Source organism: Dermacentor albipictus, chromosome 2 (genome assembly GCF_038994185.2).
Source record: "Dermacentor albipictus isolate Rhodes 1998 colony chromosome 2, USDA_Dalb.pri_finalv2, whole genome shotgun sequence".
NCBI lineage: Eukaryota > Metazoa > Arthropoda > Arachnida > Ixodida > Ixodidae > Dermacentor > Dermacentor albipictus.
The window spans coordinates 111,689,080-111,705,268 of record NC_091822.1 but is presented as its reverse complement, the minus strand read 5'-3'; the positions used below and the strand labels follow the sequence as shown (position 1 = coordinate 111,705,268).

Here is a 16,189-nt window from a genome sequence, read left to right as displayed (position 1 = left end):
CATGAAATGGGTTACCTCATCAAGGGCACCTACGCAATGTCACATATCCGTGACACAACTTGAACCAGCAACTGGCTTCGAATCCGGTTCCCTCATCACAGCAGCGCAATGCCCTAACCTATATAACACGGACTACTCAGTGATCCAATTTGGATGGAAAACAGATCGGGCACCAACGTACCCACATTGCATTCAAAATGAAAGGTGTTTCTCCCCTTGCGTCGTGTCTTGACGCAAGAGCTTTCTAAAGCGGTAGTATACTTTCGCCATTTCAGGTACTTTCCGGGAGCTATGATTGTATCTATGCTTCAAACGAGCCGTTTTCCCGCATACCTTGGTAAATGCATGACAGTGACAAAAAATTTATTGGAGTGTCCTGGGAAACTTGATTGGGGGGAGCCGAAGGCTAGTCCGCGGTATAATGGATGGTGCATCGGACTTCTGCGCTGAGGGAACAGAGTTGAAAACCAATCATCGGGCCAACTTCGATTACTGAATGTGTGGCATTGTGTTCAACGCTATTCAACGAACATCTCTCACGCCGACATCAGTCACTGTGAATGCGCAAATGAGTGGGTACCACTGTTCAAAGAAACTCTTTGACGCCGACTTAAAGCATTCGATATGTGCAACTCGGTTTTTGCTGATCTTCAGCGAACATGTTGATACCAATTTGTGTCTCGAAGTCTGTGCGTTTTTCAGTGAAGGTGTTTGACCCCAACTTCAGGAACTAGGTATGTGTCACAGGGAATGTGCCACTCTACAGTAGACACTTTTAGCACTGCGTGCGGTGCATAAGCAACGCTGCTGCCTCTGCAAGAGTGCTACGTTCTGCATGACGAGCATGTGCGGAACGCAACACGAACCGTACGTGATGCATACAAGGCCCCAGAGTACACATGTACCCCATTCGCGGGCGAGTTTGTGAGGGACCTCAAGTGCTGCTCTCGTAGTTCTAGTTTGTTCCGGATAGCGCGTGACTCTTGGTTGTTTCCAAAATAGCAGCTACTGTGCCATAACCTGGACATGGATCCGATTTGGACGTTTGGATTGGCTTGACTGTAAGCAACAAGCGCTTTATTTTTATCTCCCAGATGAAACAGCATGTTTCCGTACGTTTACGCAAGTGAGCACTCCCGTCTACTAACTGCCCTGTCGTGAGACGCGCTGCCACGCTGTGAAATGTGATTCTGTGCCGAGTGCGCACCCTCATGGCGCAATTTGATAGCTATCTAATGACAAAAGAGATCCCTTAAATTTAAATCGAGCCCACGTCACCAGTGTTTCTCAAGTACAGCAAGCAAACGCATTAGCAAGCTGCGCCACAATTACAACGGGTATCTAGCACTTTCAATGAACGCCTTTCCCGCCAGTGCTTTGGCGAGCTGCGCCAAGAATGCACTGGGTATGTGCGCTTTTCAATGAATCTCTGGCCAACTTGGATCACTGAGTACTCAAGTATTATTGAGTATTCAACAAGTGAAGGAACGACTCTCAGTGTTCGCAGGCACAGGCGCACCACGCTTGTAGTCTCGGAGGGCACGCGCCGGTTTCTCAGCAGCCTCAGTAGATGGCGAGTCAAGTCCAGAAAGAAGCTAGAGGGAGGAGACCAGTGCGTCATGGATTTCGCGTGCCATGAGCAGGTTTCGCGGCGGCCGCTATACATGGCTGACAGCGTTCTTAGAAAACGCGAAAGAGGAGGCCCGTCTCAGTACACTCGTCATACACAGTTCGTTTCGATGGTGACAATACGTTGTGTCCCTATGTTATTCAATGCTAACGCATCGCTGTCGAGAGTCATCGTGAGAGGGGTTCCGCGAAATATATTTTTGGTGCAATTAGCATCTTTTGGGGAACTTCACGCATTTCCTGGGGACTATCTTCTTTTCAATCCAACCGTGGTGCTGCTAACATGGGCCCCTGGGCATTCTATACCTGGTCGATGCCTACATCACCGTGCCGCTGTGCTAAGAAAACAGGGACAGAAACCAACCGTCGGACCAAGTTGGGTCACCGGCTATGCGCCGCTTTTTAATGAACCTCGCTCACTCTAAATTTACTTACTGGGTGTGGCCCACTATTTAGGTGCCGCTCTTGAATGAACCTATTTCGCGCCCAATTTGTTCCCTTACCATGTACCACGGGGTACGCCCCGCTCTTCAGTAAACATCTTTGTCTCCAACTCGAAATCACTGTGTATGTGCCACTGCGTGCATAGGCCGCCTCTTGAATGACAAAAAAAAACATTTAATAACATATCCCGTGTCGGGGGGAATCGAAGACGCGTCATGCATAATAAACCAATCTTCTCTGGGGAAATTATATTCACATGCGTGCCACGGGCCGGCCTCGTGGTGCCGTCGCTATAGTGGCAAGCGCCAGAGAGGGGCATGACATGAATCATGCATAACGCGTCTCTGACGGCAATATCCCGCGTCCCTACATTGCTTCAATGCTAATCGCCTTAACGTCGTCATTCATCTTGAGATGGGCTCTGCAAGAACAGTTCTTTTCTTGATCGCCTCCGCATGCAAAAACCGGAAGAATTAGCTCGCTTTGCGAGTTGGAGACTTATCATGCGAGGACATTCAGTGACCACAGAAATGCAACCGCCTTTGAACTTGACGAGCACGCGCGCCAAGGTAAAAAGCAGCTACCGTATAGAGCCGCAAAGAAAAAAAATAACGTGGGACGAAACACCACACCCTATGCTGTACATCTGGAGAGATGGTTCCAATTATTACGCAATAGGCACGCGCATCGTGAATCCCAACAGCTATATCACTGGAACTGTGAAAACAAATAAATCAAGTTAAACAGGTAACATCCATTTGCTATGGATAGACGCTGTAGCGGGAAACTGGTTCATATCGACCACCTGTTGTTCGTTGAAGTGCGCCTAAATGTAAGTGTACGAGAGCGTTCTTGGATTCCGCCTGATTGGAATACGGCCGTTGCGATGGGGAATGGACCGCGTGGCCTTGTACTTAGCAGGAGAATGCCACAGTAACTGAACTAACGCGGCAGGAGCTGCTCGTATCATTTGGGCATGATAAAAAAGATCAGAAAAGCTTAGCTTATACCGTTTGAAGAGCGCTAAGAATGTGGTGTTGTCTTGCTGAATCCCACGGAAAATAATTATACCTATACTCACAGATCCCCGTTTTTTTCGCACATAAGCCGAAGTATTATTGGAATATATCACTCGTTCTAGAGCTATGACTATTGTCGCACAGAATCACTCATGCCGTAGCACGGCTGTACGCTCTAAATACAGGGAGTATCTCTACACTTTATTAAAAACTTCAGTTAGTAGAAATGTTCATAGAACAGAAGAGGGTTTATGGTGCGATCCGATTAGAAAGTATGCAGGCATTGGATAAGTTTCCTAGGTGTGGGACAGTTGTGATCGCACACTTCGGGTATATCTCTGCACTTTGCGGTCGTAGTAATGTTTCGCAGTGCCTGTGGTGATGAGGATCGTGACAATGACCACTGGCACTTTTGCTCTGATGTTACCTCGCAATAACATGCCTCGCCAGCATGTGGAATTGTACGAGAAAGATGGGTTTTCGCCGCCATTTTTTAACACGTAGATGCGCCGAGACTGAGACTTTCTCCATCTACTACGTGCACCAGCTAAGGATAAATGCTTCAGACATAGTATTGGACATGAATAGTTATTCCAAAATGCTTTCTCAACCCGCCAAAAAAAATTGGAGGACGCTTAAGCTCCGCCTTCAATAGTGGAACGCAATAGCGCTATCGCACCACGTTCGCACCACCCACTCATTCGCTCGGGATGCTCTTGAGTCACACAAAAACATAGTTTACATATACAACACATCTAAGTCCACAGCACAACTTACGATGCGCCCCGCATCGGACATTGCACCCACCAATCACGCGGTGAGCGCCGAGCAGCGCAGCGTTGAGGCGTCCCGCATCACGTCAGAGGCGTCCCGCATCGGAGGCTGCACCTAGAAATCGCGCTGTGAGCGGAAAGAGGAGCCGCGTCGTCTAAACATGAGGGTTCTAGTGACGCATGCTGTAAGTTGGAAGGGGAAAGAGCGAGAAAGCTTATTAAATAGAAGGGTATTGAGGCTTCCTCGCACCGGTCCCCGCAGCGCCCCACTGCGCTCAAACGAGATGAAGGGGAGAAGCGGGCGAGTGGCGCACCACCTTTCGGGGCAGCACCGTACATTACGAGGAGGGGGTCTTCTGTGTTTGCCGCAAGTTGGCTGTGCGTGTGAGCCAAGCGCAGAATAAATGTAGCGGAAACGTACTTCGCTACTCATTTAACTGCGACTTCTGTAATTTACACGCTCATAATTCCCGATGTACACCACAGGATAACTTTCTACGGCACGTTTATAAGGCAACACCGGATTCACTAGAGGCGCTTTTGTCGCGCTTTGAACCATAGAACTCATGGCTGAGTGGTAGCGTCTGCGTCTCACACTCAAGAGACCCTGGTTCTATTCCCACCCAGCCCATCTTGCAAGTTGTTTTCATTTATGAATTGGCTACCGGGATTTTCACTCGCGGCCAACGCCACCGACGCCGACGACACCAGCTTTTCGGCGACACGAGCTCCTTAACGCGCCGCTACACCGAAAAACGCAAACTACCTGCAGTGCGTTAAGCCTTGGTGCAAGCATTTCCAGATTACGTTCGATCGCGCTGTACCTGCAGCCAGAACCATCTGCCGCTTCGCTCCTATTCTGTGACGCCAAGGATTTAGCGCCAACAGTAGAGTTCAAATAGAATAAATTCAACTGTAATTTCTCGCGCAAGTACGAACCCCAGATGACTCCTAGTAGAAGCGTAGCAATTCTTTCCAAAGTCCGACATAGTCTCTTTTTGTAAAATAAAAAAAACAGGAATAGTGTGATGCGTTCTCAAATGTTATCAAATATTTTCTTATGAAGGAAAGAGAAATGGAAAAGTTGAGATACGTTAATGACTGCAAAATGCGACTCAGGGCACCCACTATGAAGGGACTATGACGTCACAAGGCGCTAATATAGTTTTTTTAATGCTTATCACCTTATGAAGGGTACGCCGACTTGTGGTTAGCTACAGACAAAATGATTCGCAGTACTACGTGCAATTCTTGCGACTGTGTTGAAATTGTAGAAGGTATTCTTCACGGCTGCGCATCATTCGGTACCCACACACTTTCTCTTGTAGCTCCCCTTCTGTGAATTCATGCTATCCGTACTCCTGAGCAGAGTTCTTAATACGACATTCGATTATGGCAAGAAACATATTCTCGTGTTCTGCCAGACCATGTTGTTATTTAGTGTTCTTTTGTTGTCTTGTATTTTTCAGAGAGGTTAGTAATGCTACATAGTGCCAAGAAGGGTGAGTAATAATAGTCACACCCGTCAAAGCCACAAATGTTCTGAGTGGGAGTGCTTGGAAGGCACTGCAAAGCCGCAATCAATTTGTTTGACCAACTTTATTGATTAAAACTGTAACATGAAATTAAAGAGGAAAAGCGCTGGTGAAAGAAAGATAAATATTTTTAAGTTCGCATTTATTTTACCCAATTTGTAAATCTGTCACACTTTGCCGCCTCTTAATACAGTGGAGTAAACATTCCGATAAAGAACAGCACAATCGTGCTTTTCTTTTTCATTTTTACTGAAAACAGCACTTCCGTTTTCTCGCAATAAAAAAATATAGAAAAAGACAGCAGAATAAACTCACTCATAATCTACATTTGGCGAACTTACTGCTAACCGTAATTACTTTGATAGCGCAAAACAACGGACACAAGAAATACGACAGGACAAAGCGCAGAAATTGCTAATTGGGAATGGGGAATGCGCGAATGTTCTTACTGTTGACGTTCCTGTTAAATTTTGTCCAAAGGAGAAGATTCATTATGTGGGAATTTTCTTCCAAGCACGGACGCAAAACTGTTCGCGTTCTTCTCCCATTGCAGAAGTTAGGGACTTTCTCGCTGCACGGTAAAGCTCCTGTCACGATCCGCCCCGGTTCGTGAACGAGGTAGGGCTCGAAGCACCCTCCGTTAGACAGACGCTCCGCACCGTGGTCGTGATGAACGGGGACTGATCGCCGAGCAGCGGTGCTTATTGATGCGGTGGCCAATGTTGCCTACCTAGTCTGGCAGGCCACCGAGCCTGGCGGGCCAACGAAGATTATGCCCGAGAGGGCATCACTTCCTTGTTACACCGCCTTAGCCCTAGTTTGTTTGTTAACAATAAAAAAGCATCCAAGTTCGAAGTATGAGTCTCAGCCTCCGTCCAAGGCGGATCGACGGTGCCTGCTACCCAGGCGAATAACAGTCCGCTGGCCTCCGCGGTCGAGTACTCCGCCTGGGCACCGGTGTTGACGGGCCAGGTGTAGCAACGCCGCGTGCTGCGTGAGCCAGCCTCGCTCCGTCCGGAGGGCCCGCGCTGGGCGGCCTTGCGAGGGGTGCCGGACTTAACACCGGCCCAACGGCCGCAGCACAGCTGGCAACGCATGCCGCTTCCAAGGTGGGCGGTGCTCCGTTGGAAGCCACTGGTGTTGCCGCTAGTCTTCCTGCGGGTTGAAACTATGAAGTGGCAGTCGAGGGTGCTAGCTAGGTCCCGAGGCAAGGCCTAACATGGTCGGCGTGTCTGTGCCACGTGGCCCCGTCTGGCATGCGGACCAGCAACAATGAGACGCTGGCAGGAGACACCGCCAGTCCAGCGTGCCAGCGTGGGCCAGGACGGAAGTTCCTGGCGAAAACTGCAGCTCCCGACTCCGGCAAAGGCCCGGGACGGCACTCTGGGTCAGCAGACAACTTCTGCTTCAGATGCTTAAGGAACACTGTGGATCGGAGGTCCGCATGCAAGACGTCCAAGGGTGTCTTGACCATCCGCCCCAGCAAGAGCTCCCAGAGTGTACGGCCAGTGACATCGTGCGGCGTGTTCCAGTACTGAAACAGTATCTGGTCAATCAGGGTCCGAAAATCTCCAGTCTGGCTCTTCTTGAGGTTGTCCTTCATGGTTTGCACCACCCACTCGGCTGCACCGTTTGAAGCGCGGTGGTATGAAGCCAATATCATCCGGCGGATTCTGTACGCCGGATGATAATGCCAGGTGCTCTGTACTGCCAGGTACTCTGTGCTGGCGAAAGGTCAGGTACTCTGTGCTGGCTAAAGCAGGACCGTTGCCGCAGACGATGACGTCGGGTAACCCCTGGGCGGTGAGGACCTGTCGTATCGATGCAATGGCCGCGCGTGCTGATTGAGTGGTGACAGGTAGAACCTCCACCCACTTCGAGAAGGCGTCCACGGCCACCAGGACATCATGGTCCTTGCAGGGCCATTAAAATACTCATGCAAGCGGGACCAGGGTCGTTGTGGGAACGGCCAGGGGGCGGTTTCCACATGACGTGAAGCTCGCTAATGCTCCTGGCAGATGAGCGATGTCCTGGTGCAGGTGACCAACCATGAACCGGGCCACCATCTTGGTCTTTTCTACGCCAGGATGACCCGCGTGCAGCAACTGCAGGACCCTGGACAGGATACTTTGTGGGGTGACCACCCTGAGACCTCAAAGTAGGCAGCCCTGCTGCAAGTTCAGCTCGCCGGCCTTGTGGCTATAGGCCTGCAGAACAATTCCTCCCCACGGGACACCGCCTTAACCAGCTGCGACAGGACTGGGTCCCGGCTGGTCGCTTGCGCAGATCAGAAAAGTACCTCTGGGTACGCCTGCTGCCGCATGCGCACTCCATCAGGCATTTCTGGCAGAGGCAGGGGGCTCAGGGCATCAGCAGTTCCCATGTCATTTCCCGGACGGTAAACACGCTGGTAAATGTAAGCTGCCAGCCTCAAGGCCAAGCGTACCACTCGAGGTAATGCCTGCACCGGGACTGCCTTGTCAGGCCCAAGCAGCTCCAACAGCGGCTTGTGGTCCGTGACGGTCTCGAAATTCCAGCCTCAGATATACTGGTGGAAGCGTTCGACACCAAATATGAGGGCCAGGCCTTCCTTCTCCAGCTGGCTAAGCGTTGTTCTGCAGCATGAAGCTGACGAGAAGCAAATGACACAGGGCATTCCTGGCCATCCTTGTCCCAGTGTGCCAGGACGGCCTCCACTCCGTATGACGACGCATCTGCCGTCAGGATGACAGGCATGGCAGGATTGAAGAGTACAAGCAATGGAGCCTTGGTGATGAGCTCCTTGATGCACTGGAAAGCCCGATCCTGCTCCTTCTTCCAGGGTCATTGCTGATCACCTCGAACCAGAAGATGGAGCGGCTGTAAATGCTTCAATAGGCTCGGCAGAAAACTCGTGAAGAAGTTGATGAGGCCGACATAGCTCTGAAGCTCCCTCTTGTTCTGGGGCTTAGGCGCCTTGAGCACAGCATCAACTTTGTGAGGAGCCGGGGCTACGTTAGCCTGAGAAATGACATGTCCCCAGTACTCAACCCTGGGGGCCAGGATAATGCACTTTTTCAGCTGGAGCTTGAGACCGCCGTCCTGCAGTCGTGTCAGGACGTTGTGCAGGTTCTACAGGAGGTCCCCATCGTCACTGTCAGTAGCTAGGATTTCATCGAAGTACGATGCCACGTGCCTCATGCCCCTGAAGATGTTATCCATCTCCTTGTGAAATATGGCTGGGGCTGAGGCCGTGCAAAACAGTCAGCGCGTGTGCTGGTAGAGCCCCAAAGTTGTCGATATTGTGACATACTTCCAGGGAAACATCCTGGAGCACCAGCATTGGTAAGCATATCTGAGGTCGACCATGGCAAATTTCTGTCCTCCGTACAATGCTGACCAGAGTTCTTCAATACGGGGCAACGGGTACTTGTCGGCGGTAGCAACGCGGTTGATGGTAACCTTGAAGTCCCCGCAAATCCTGACACTGCAGTCTCGAATGAGGACTGGTACGATGGGAGCGGCTCGTTCAGATGCTGTTGACGGGCACCAGGATGCCCTCTCGCTGTAACCGTTGCAGCTCCTGGGTGATCCCGTCCTTCAGGGCGAACGGCAGGGGGCAAGGCTTGAAAAAACGTGGCCGAGCTCCCTCAGGTACGTAGATGCCAGTCTTCGTGCCGGAGAATGTGCCCACCCCTGGCTGGAACGGGGACTTTAACTCGGTCAGAAAGCTGGCGACGTTTTTCGCCACATGCAGGCTGGCTTCCTGGTACTCTGGCAGATGAACGCCCAGTGCATGAATCCAGTTTCGGCCCAGCAGCGTCAGCGACGACCCCTTGATTAACTGAAGGGGAAGGATTGCCTCTCTGTCGCCAAAGCGAACGCTGACCTGTGTCTGACCCTGGACCTGGAAGAGCTGCCCGGAGTAGCTGTGCAGCATCACGCCCGAAGTCTCGACGGACACGACGGGGAAGGTACGCTTGAACAGTTTCCCAGCCATGACCGACACGCTGGCCCCTGGACCCAGCTTCATAGAAATGGGGCAACCGCAGAATTAGACGGTCAGCATGTACGGCGCACATGCGACGGTAGAAGGCCTGTGTGCCACATGTCGAAAATCGGTGGGTCCTCGGCCATGATGTAGAGCCTTGCCGCGGAATAACTCGAGGCTGCTGCCGCATGCCCCCACCGCGTAACCTTGCGACAGCTACCCTGGCCGCGAGCTTGTGTGGTACCTGCGCTTCAACCAGGCTGCTTCTGTTTGCTGTTCCTCCCCCCCCCTTCGGCATACCCGTGCAGGTGCTCCGTTTTCCGGCACGTGAAGCATTGTGCTTGAGAGAACTGGCACTGTGACGCGGAGTGGGCACTACCACAGCGACCGCAGGTACTGCCCTTTGTCGCCAACTTGTTGACCGCCACTTTCGCCGACGGTGAGCCTGTCGCACGGGCAATCTCGCCGGAGTCCTTGGCGACAGCTTCCTTTTCCAGCGCTGCCTTAACGGCTTCGTCCAGCGAGGGGTCGGGAAGCTCCAGGAGTCGCGTCTGCATGGCGGGGCCGTTTATGCCGCAGACGAAACGGTCCTGGAGCAGCGAGTCCAGCTGGTCCCCGAAAACGGAGGCACTCGCTAACCCTCGTAGCATAGCAATCAACTGCCCGAGAGTCGCTCTTTCCCGGCGGCGCCGGTTGCTGAAGCAGAAACACTAAATTAGTGTGGACGGTGCTGGGTTGAAATGCGAGCGCAGTATGGCGAGCAGCTCACCCAACGCTTTACCATGCGACGTGGCTGGATTGAGAAGGTCGAGCAGGAGACTGGAGACGCGGGTACCGCAGCTGGCCAGGAAAATGTCCCACTTTTTGGCCTCGGAAAATTTCCCACTCGCGGCGGCGTAGGTCGATCCGTGGCTACTCGCCGCCAGTGTCACGAACCGCCCGGGTTCGTGAACGGGGGAGGGCTCGAGGCACCGTCCATTAGAGAGACGCTCCGCAGAGTGGCCGTGATGAACGATGACTGACCGCCGAGCAGCTGTGCTCATCGGTGTTGTTTGGTGCGGCGACCGATGTTGCCTACCAAGCCTGGCAGGCCACCGAGCCCGGCGGGCCAACGAAGATTATGCCCTAAGGGAGTCATATGCTTGTTACTCCCCTTCTTTACCAAATTTTGCATTATAGCGAATACTTCATAATCATATGAATATGAATATGAATACTTCATATTGGCTTGCAGAATGGGCTTTGCTTGTAAGCGAAAAAAATATTGCCTTTGTAAACACGGCATTCCTTCTCACGCAGCGACAGAAGACTCATAAACCGTGCAAACGCCGGCACGTGGTTGCGGAGATTTAAGCGGTAAACACATAATCGCTAATCAATACACTATAAATATTTCTCCCTCCACTTCGCAAGACAAACCACAAACACCGCGCTGAGGCCTCTGGAATATCATTGGGTTGTTTCTTGTTGCTGCATAGCATTACCTTGTACACCTAAAGAGTCAACAAAACTATCTACTCTGTGTATGCAAACCGCAAGACAGGTGACAGAGAAATACGGTCGAGAAAGCAAAACACGGAACGTATGCGCTTTCTTTGTCAAGTTTTCTACGTGGTGATTTCTTCCTTTTTTTTTCTTTCAAATAAACGTTTTGATATGTATTCCGTCCCCTTTTCTACATGTCGCAGGGTAGCAAACAGGACGTCCGTGTGCTTAAGCTCCCTGGCTTTCCTTGTATTTTCTGCCTATTTCTCTAAATAGTGATAAAGCGCGCTCTCACTGCTGTATGTCTGTCACTTTTGCAATTGGCGATAAACACGACTGCCAAAGTGCATCAAAGCACTGACTTCAATTAGAGAATAATCGCTCAGGCTGTTATATACTATCGTGCTATACATCCGTATGCGGCCGAATGTGCAAAACATCGAGCTAGTGCGCTAGTGGAACCCGGCTCAAATACCATCACCGGCCATGTAGCACTCTTCTTTTTGTATAGCTTGGCTTCAAGCGAGCCCAGCAAAGAACCTAATTACCTACCCACTGATCGCAAAGCAGCTGTTCAGGGGCAAATAATATTTCTCATTTCAGGCCACGATCTGGCAAGATTAATCGAGACGGGCCACCTTGGGGAATACACGAAAAGAGACCGCATGATGTCACGGCGAAGGAACTGCTGCCAACCAAACCGGCTGTAGCGCCTATGCAAGTGCATCCTTGAATCCACCAAGGCTACTGACGATGACGCGAAAAAAATGACGGGAGGGCAGCTAAAGAATGTTTCAAATTTAAATATCCTAATGTCACACAAAAACATAAAATTTTGCCGCCTTACAGCCTCGTCCCGTGGAGCACGCCAGCGTGATCCATACTAGGAAGAGCGTCCAGAGGATGCGGTCCAAGAATGACGCAAGGAGCGCCACGCCTGTCGACACGGGGTTCGGGCTTCTGTACCAGGCGAACTTCACAAATACGCAGAGGAGACAGCAGGCCACGGAGCCGTACCAGCAGACCTGCTGGAACCGCTGGAGAAATGAACGCGAAACACACATCACACAGAGACTCAGTGCGGAATCTGAGAAATATGCATGCCACGAGGACCGCAGTAATAAACGTGCTTGCAACACATGGTTTCTTTCTGTCAGAAATTTGTGTCGCACGATGTCCCTCTTGTAAACAAATCAAGAATTAACCATTGGCTCGAGCTTCGGGAGCACTACTTGTGCGAAAAGGGGCAATTATGGGTCCATCATGTTTTCTTTATTTTTTTTTACCCTCAAGCGCTTTTTGCAGCTTATTACATCGAGAAATTACTAAAAAGGCATGTCATAAAAGAATACAATATTTATCGAAAAGACAGGAGCTCGCCAAACGAATAAATATGCAGCGAGTACAACCAAGGAGTTTTCTGTTATTATTGGGTACAGTAACAACAGCAGTGGGAAATTAAACCAAGCAGAAACTGCCGATACGTAAGGAGGAGGAGAAAAATAGAAAAGAAGAATAGAAAAATATGTAACACATGGCAACTACACCAGGAAGTACGCTTACGCATTAAGAAAGATTGAAGCGAGGATTAGCACCTTATAGGTGCTGAAAAATAGGACACTATCATGAACTAACCGGGACCATCGTCGCTCGATGGCTACGTCGTTTTCCTAGTGAACACGAGATTGGGGGCTCAATTCGCGGCCCGGCTGAGCTTAGGCCGTATTCGTTACACTTCGGGTAACCATAAGTACCATGTACTAAATGTTTTCAGTATTGTATAAAATATTCAGCAAGACAATTTCCAATAGAATCAAGGGAAGCTTGACATCAATCAACCAAGAGGACACGCTGACTTGAAGAAGAGGTATTCTACGTCACATCCATGTCACCAATCTGGTAATCGACAAATTTACGGAGAATAGTAAAGCTCTCTATCTTGACTTTCATCGACTATAATAATGCATTTGATTCATTTGAGGCACCAGGAGTCATAGAGACATTGCGTAATCAAAGAGTAGAGGAGGCACACGTGCATACCTTATGATATATCTACGAAGATCCCACAGCTACGTCGATTCTCCTCAAGAACGGTGGAAAGTTACTTATCAAGAAAGGGGTCAGGCAAGAAGGCAGAATCTCTCCAATACTACTCACTCCATGCTTAAAAAAATATTCACATTATTAGACTGGGAAGGGTTAGGAGGGAGCTGCAATGGCGAATATTTCAATAATCTTCGCTTTTCAGATGGCATTGTCCTCTTCAGCAACACTGTAGACATGTTACAATAAATGGTTTAGGACCTTTAAAGAGTCTAAGACCGGGGCTTAAGATAAGTATGCAGAAGACAAAGATAATTTTCAACAGTATGGCAATGGAACAAGAATTAAGGATAGCTAGTCAGCCTCTAGAGTCTGTACTGGAGTACGTTTATCTAGGTCAATTGCTCACGAGGGACCCTGATGCTGAGTAGGAAACTTGCAGAACAACAAAAATCGTTGGAGTACATGCAGCGGGCCTCACTAAATCTGAGTGGGAGCTTAACACCTTCATTGCAAAGAAATGTACTGTCGTTGCATTCTACTGGTGGTAACATTTGGGGCAGACACTTGGAGGTCGAAAAAGCTGGAGAACAATGAAGCTCAGGATTGCGCAAAGAGCGATAGAATAAACATGTTAGGCCTAACGTTTATAGACATTAAGAGATCGGTTTTTCTTTTTCGGAAAGCAAACGGGAAAAGCCGATATTCTAGTTGACATTAGGAGAAAGAAATGGAGCTAGTCAAAACATGTAATGCGTAAAGTGGATAATCGGTGCATCCTTATAGTTACACAGAATGGCTGCCAAGGGAAGGAAAGCGTAGTGGAGGACGGCAGAAAACTAGGTGGTGCGATGAAATTGGGAAATTCGCAGGCGCAAGTTGGAATCACCTAGTGCAAGACAGGGGTAATCGAAAATCGCAGGAAAAGGCCTTCGTCGTGCAGTCAACTTAAACATAAGCTGCTGCTTGCCGCCAGCTGCTTGTTGCTGCTGCTGATTATTATTATTATTATTATTAGAAGTAGTAGTAGTAGTAGTAGTAGTAGTAGTAGTAGTAGTAGTAGTAGTAGTAGTAGTAGTAGTAGTAGTAGTAGTAGTAGTACCATTATGTCCGGAAATGCGGAACATAATGAGTGCGAGATGCACGTGCCCCCTCTCGGCAGGCTTAACTGGATGGCCAACAGAGCTTAAAGATATTGTATATCTCGAAACAGCCCAATTATGAATACCATATTGTTATTGTTTCAAAAAAAAAAGACTCATTTGGGAACACTTTTGAAAATGTGAAAATCAGTAGGTACCCGAGCAGCTTGAACATTTGATTTGTCCCTACCTTCTGTTCTAGAAGAGGCAGCGACTGAACTTCACTAGTTTCAACAATTTTTACTAAACCAAAAGGGCCATATCACCAAAAAAAGAAAATGCGTCGATATTCATGACTTCACGCTGGCGTGCAAGCGCGGGGAGTTTCGACCCACAATTCTTGCAATGAAACTAGTAATTGGCCATCATGTACTCTCACTATATTTTAATAACTAACCCATTACATCTAAATTATCAAGAAATATCTATTTTAAGCATGCGTAGCGTCTTGGCATGTGAGGGTTTGTTAAGCGGTACCTTGGATATCTTCCTCTCCTTAAAGTCGTCTAAGACGAGGTACGTCATGCAGCCGCCGAAGTAGCACACGGCGTGGTAGTAGGGCCGGATGTAGTATTCGTTCAGAGTTCGCAGCATGACGCTGAAACGATTCAAGCAGAACAAAAATTACGAAAGAATAAAAGTGCAACTTTCCAGCACGGGGAGCACTGTCAGAACGATTAGTGAAGGATCATAGACCCCTTTCGCTGTTTACAAACACAGGCCCTGGACGGTTTCCGGCTCTCCTCATGGACGTAGCCCGCTCAATGAAGTGAGCACTTAGCAACTTGTCGCGTAGCAGGACTGCGGTAAAATCTAAGCCTACAGACTTTCATCACTTTTTCTGTGTACATAACGACTATTTTACAAGTCAACGTTGCCGCAAGTTATGCAAAAATTTTATATGTTAGTCTTGAGGCGTGATGTGCATGTCTTTTATCTCAAAACTTTAAAAAAATTGATTTCAAGCATAGTGAAATAGCTTATATACGCGCTTTGTGCTCCGGCGCAGTAGATTGATAAGGTCCGTGTTAAGGGAAAGTTCGGATAAGGTCTTGGGGCCGCACTCTAGCTGCTGTTATCGTGCCCAGTGACCTATACTCGCGGACTCCTTTCTGTTGCTATGAAGGGAAAGCTACGGAGACAAAGCGCACACAAGTGAGGACGCTTCTAAAAAGAGGCCCGCGTTTTAATCCCCGTTAGTTTAGACTGGGGAAGACAAAACATGAGCACCTTATTAGCAGCAGTTAAATAAGACAGAACAGACCACCGAGTGTAGAGGTTTACTTATTTTGCGGCGTTTCCCTTCCCCGTCTACCATCGCACGTGGAAGCTGCGTCGCTTTAGCGTCTGTTCCGATAAACCAAAAGCACTGTCAAACGCTGCCGGACTGCTTGGCGCCATAACACATGTGCAGCAGCCCATGCGTCCGCAGCTTTCCCTCCATAGCCACAGAAAGTTGTCCACGAGTACTGTCTCGCAAAAACAAAAAAACGAGTGCAACGATGCTAATAGAGGGTTTGGTGAATGTTCGCTCACTGGGTGCAGCGACCGCATGTACTTTGAATTGGCAGTGACCTTCAATACTTACTCCGCAACCGATCCTGGGAAGATCATAAACGGCGAGAGCTGAAAGACTGCAACGACGCACGTTCCAGCAATGCAGCCCAGCAGAGATAGAATGGCGAATGCTCCGACTGTGAGTGTCCTGCGCCTGTGTATCAAGTGTCCTTGTCAAACAACATCGGCAGGATCGTTCTAATTGTGGAACTTTTCTAGCAAACAATAAGTAATTATTTTAAAGAATGGTTGGGCCTTGTATATCTAATCCGGTATTCACTCATGTAAAAGGAAATGGCCAATGGTGTCTGCACAGTAAATAAACCTAATTTACGTGAAGCTTATCTATCTCGTTGTTTGTTACATCGTTGAAGTTATTTGATTACTCGTAATTTTCTACGTTGGATTAAAAACTGTCATTTAGTTTGCGCAGGATTCTTTGTAGGTGTGCTTATATTTCCATCTTCCTTTTGGAAGGAAACCAATCGTGAATAACACCACGATTATATCTTTATGTATCCAACTAGGTCACGAATAAACTATATCATCTACAAGCAAAAGCACTCATATAGTCAAAACATTCGTGTAGTAA

The 16,189-nt window shown here is 49.0% G+C and overlaps 1 protein-coding gene across 4 annotated transcripts in view; it reads right to left on the bottom strand.

Moving 5' to 3' along the window:
* The window catches only part of LOC139056050 (nose resistant to fluoxetine protein 6-like), an 81,612-nt gene that overhangs the window by 12,701 nt on the left and 52,722 nt on the right, over positions 1-16,189 (bottom strand). For all 4 annotated transcript variants that reach the window (XR_011512113.1, XM_070533868.1, XM_070533870.1 and 1 more), the window contains 3 exons: positions 15,629-15,751; positions 14,518-14,638; positions 11,703-11,892 (listed from right to left, as the gene is read on the bottom strand). Coding sequence is in view for 3 of the 4 variants with exons in the window: in XM_070533868.1 (XP_070389969.1) it covers positions 11,703-11,892; positions 14,518-14,638; positions 15,629-15,751 (434 nt within the window). In the remaining variant the exon portion in view is untranslated. The remainder of the gene's footprint in view (positions 1-11,702; positions 11,893-14,517; positions 14,639-15,628; positions 15,752-16,189) is intronic.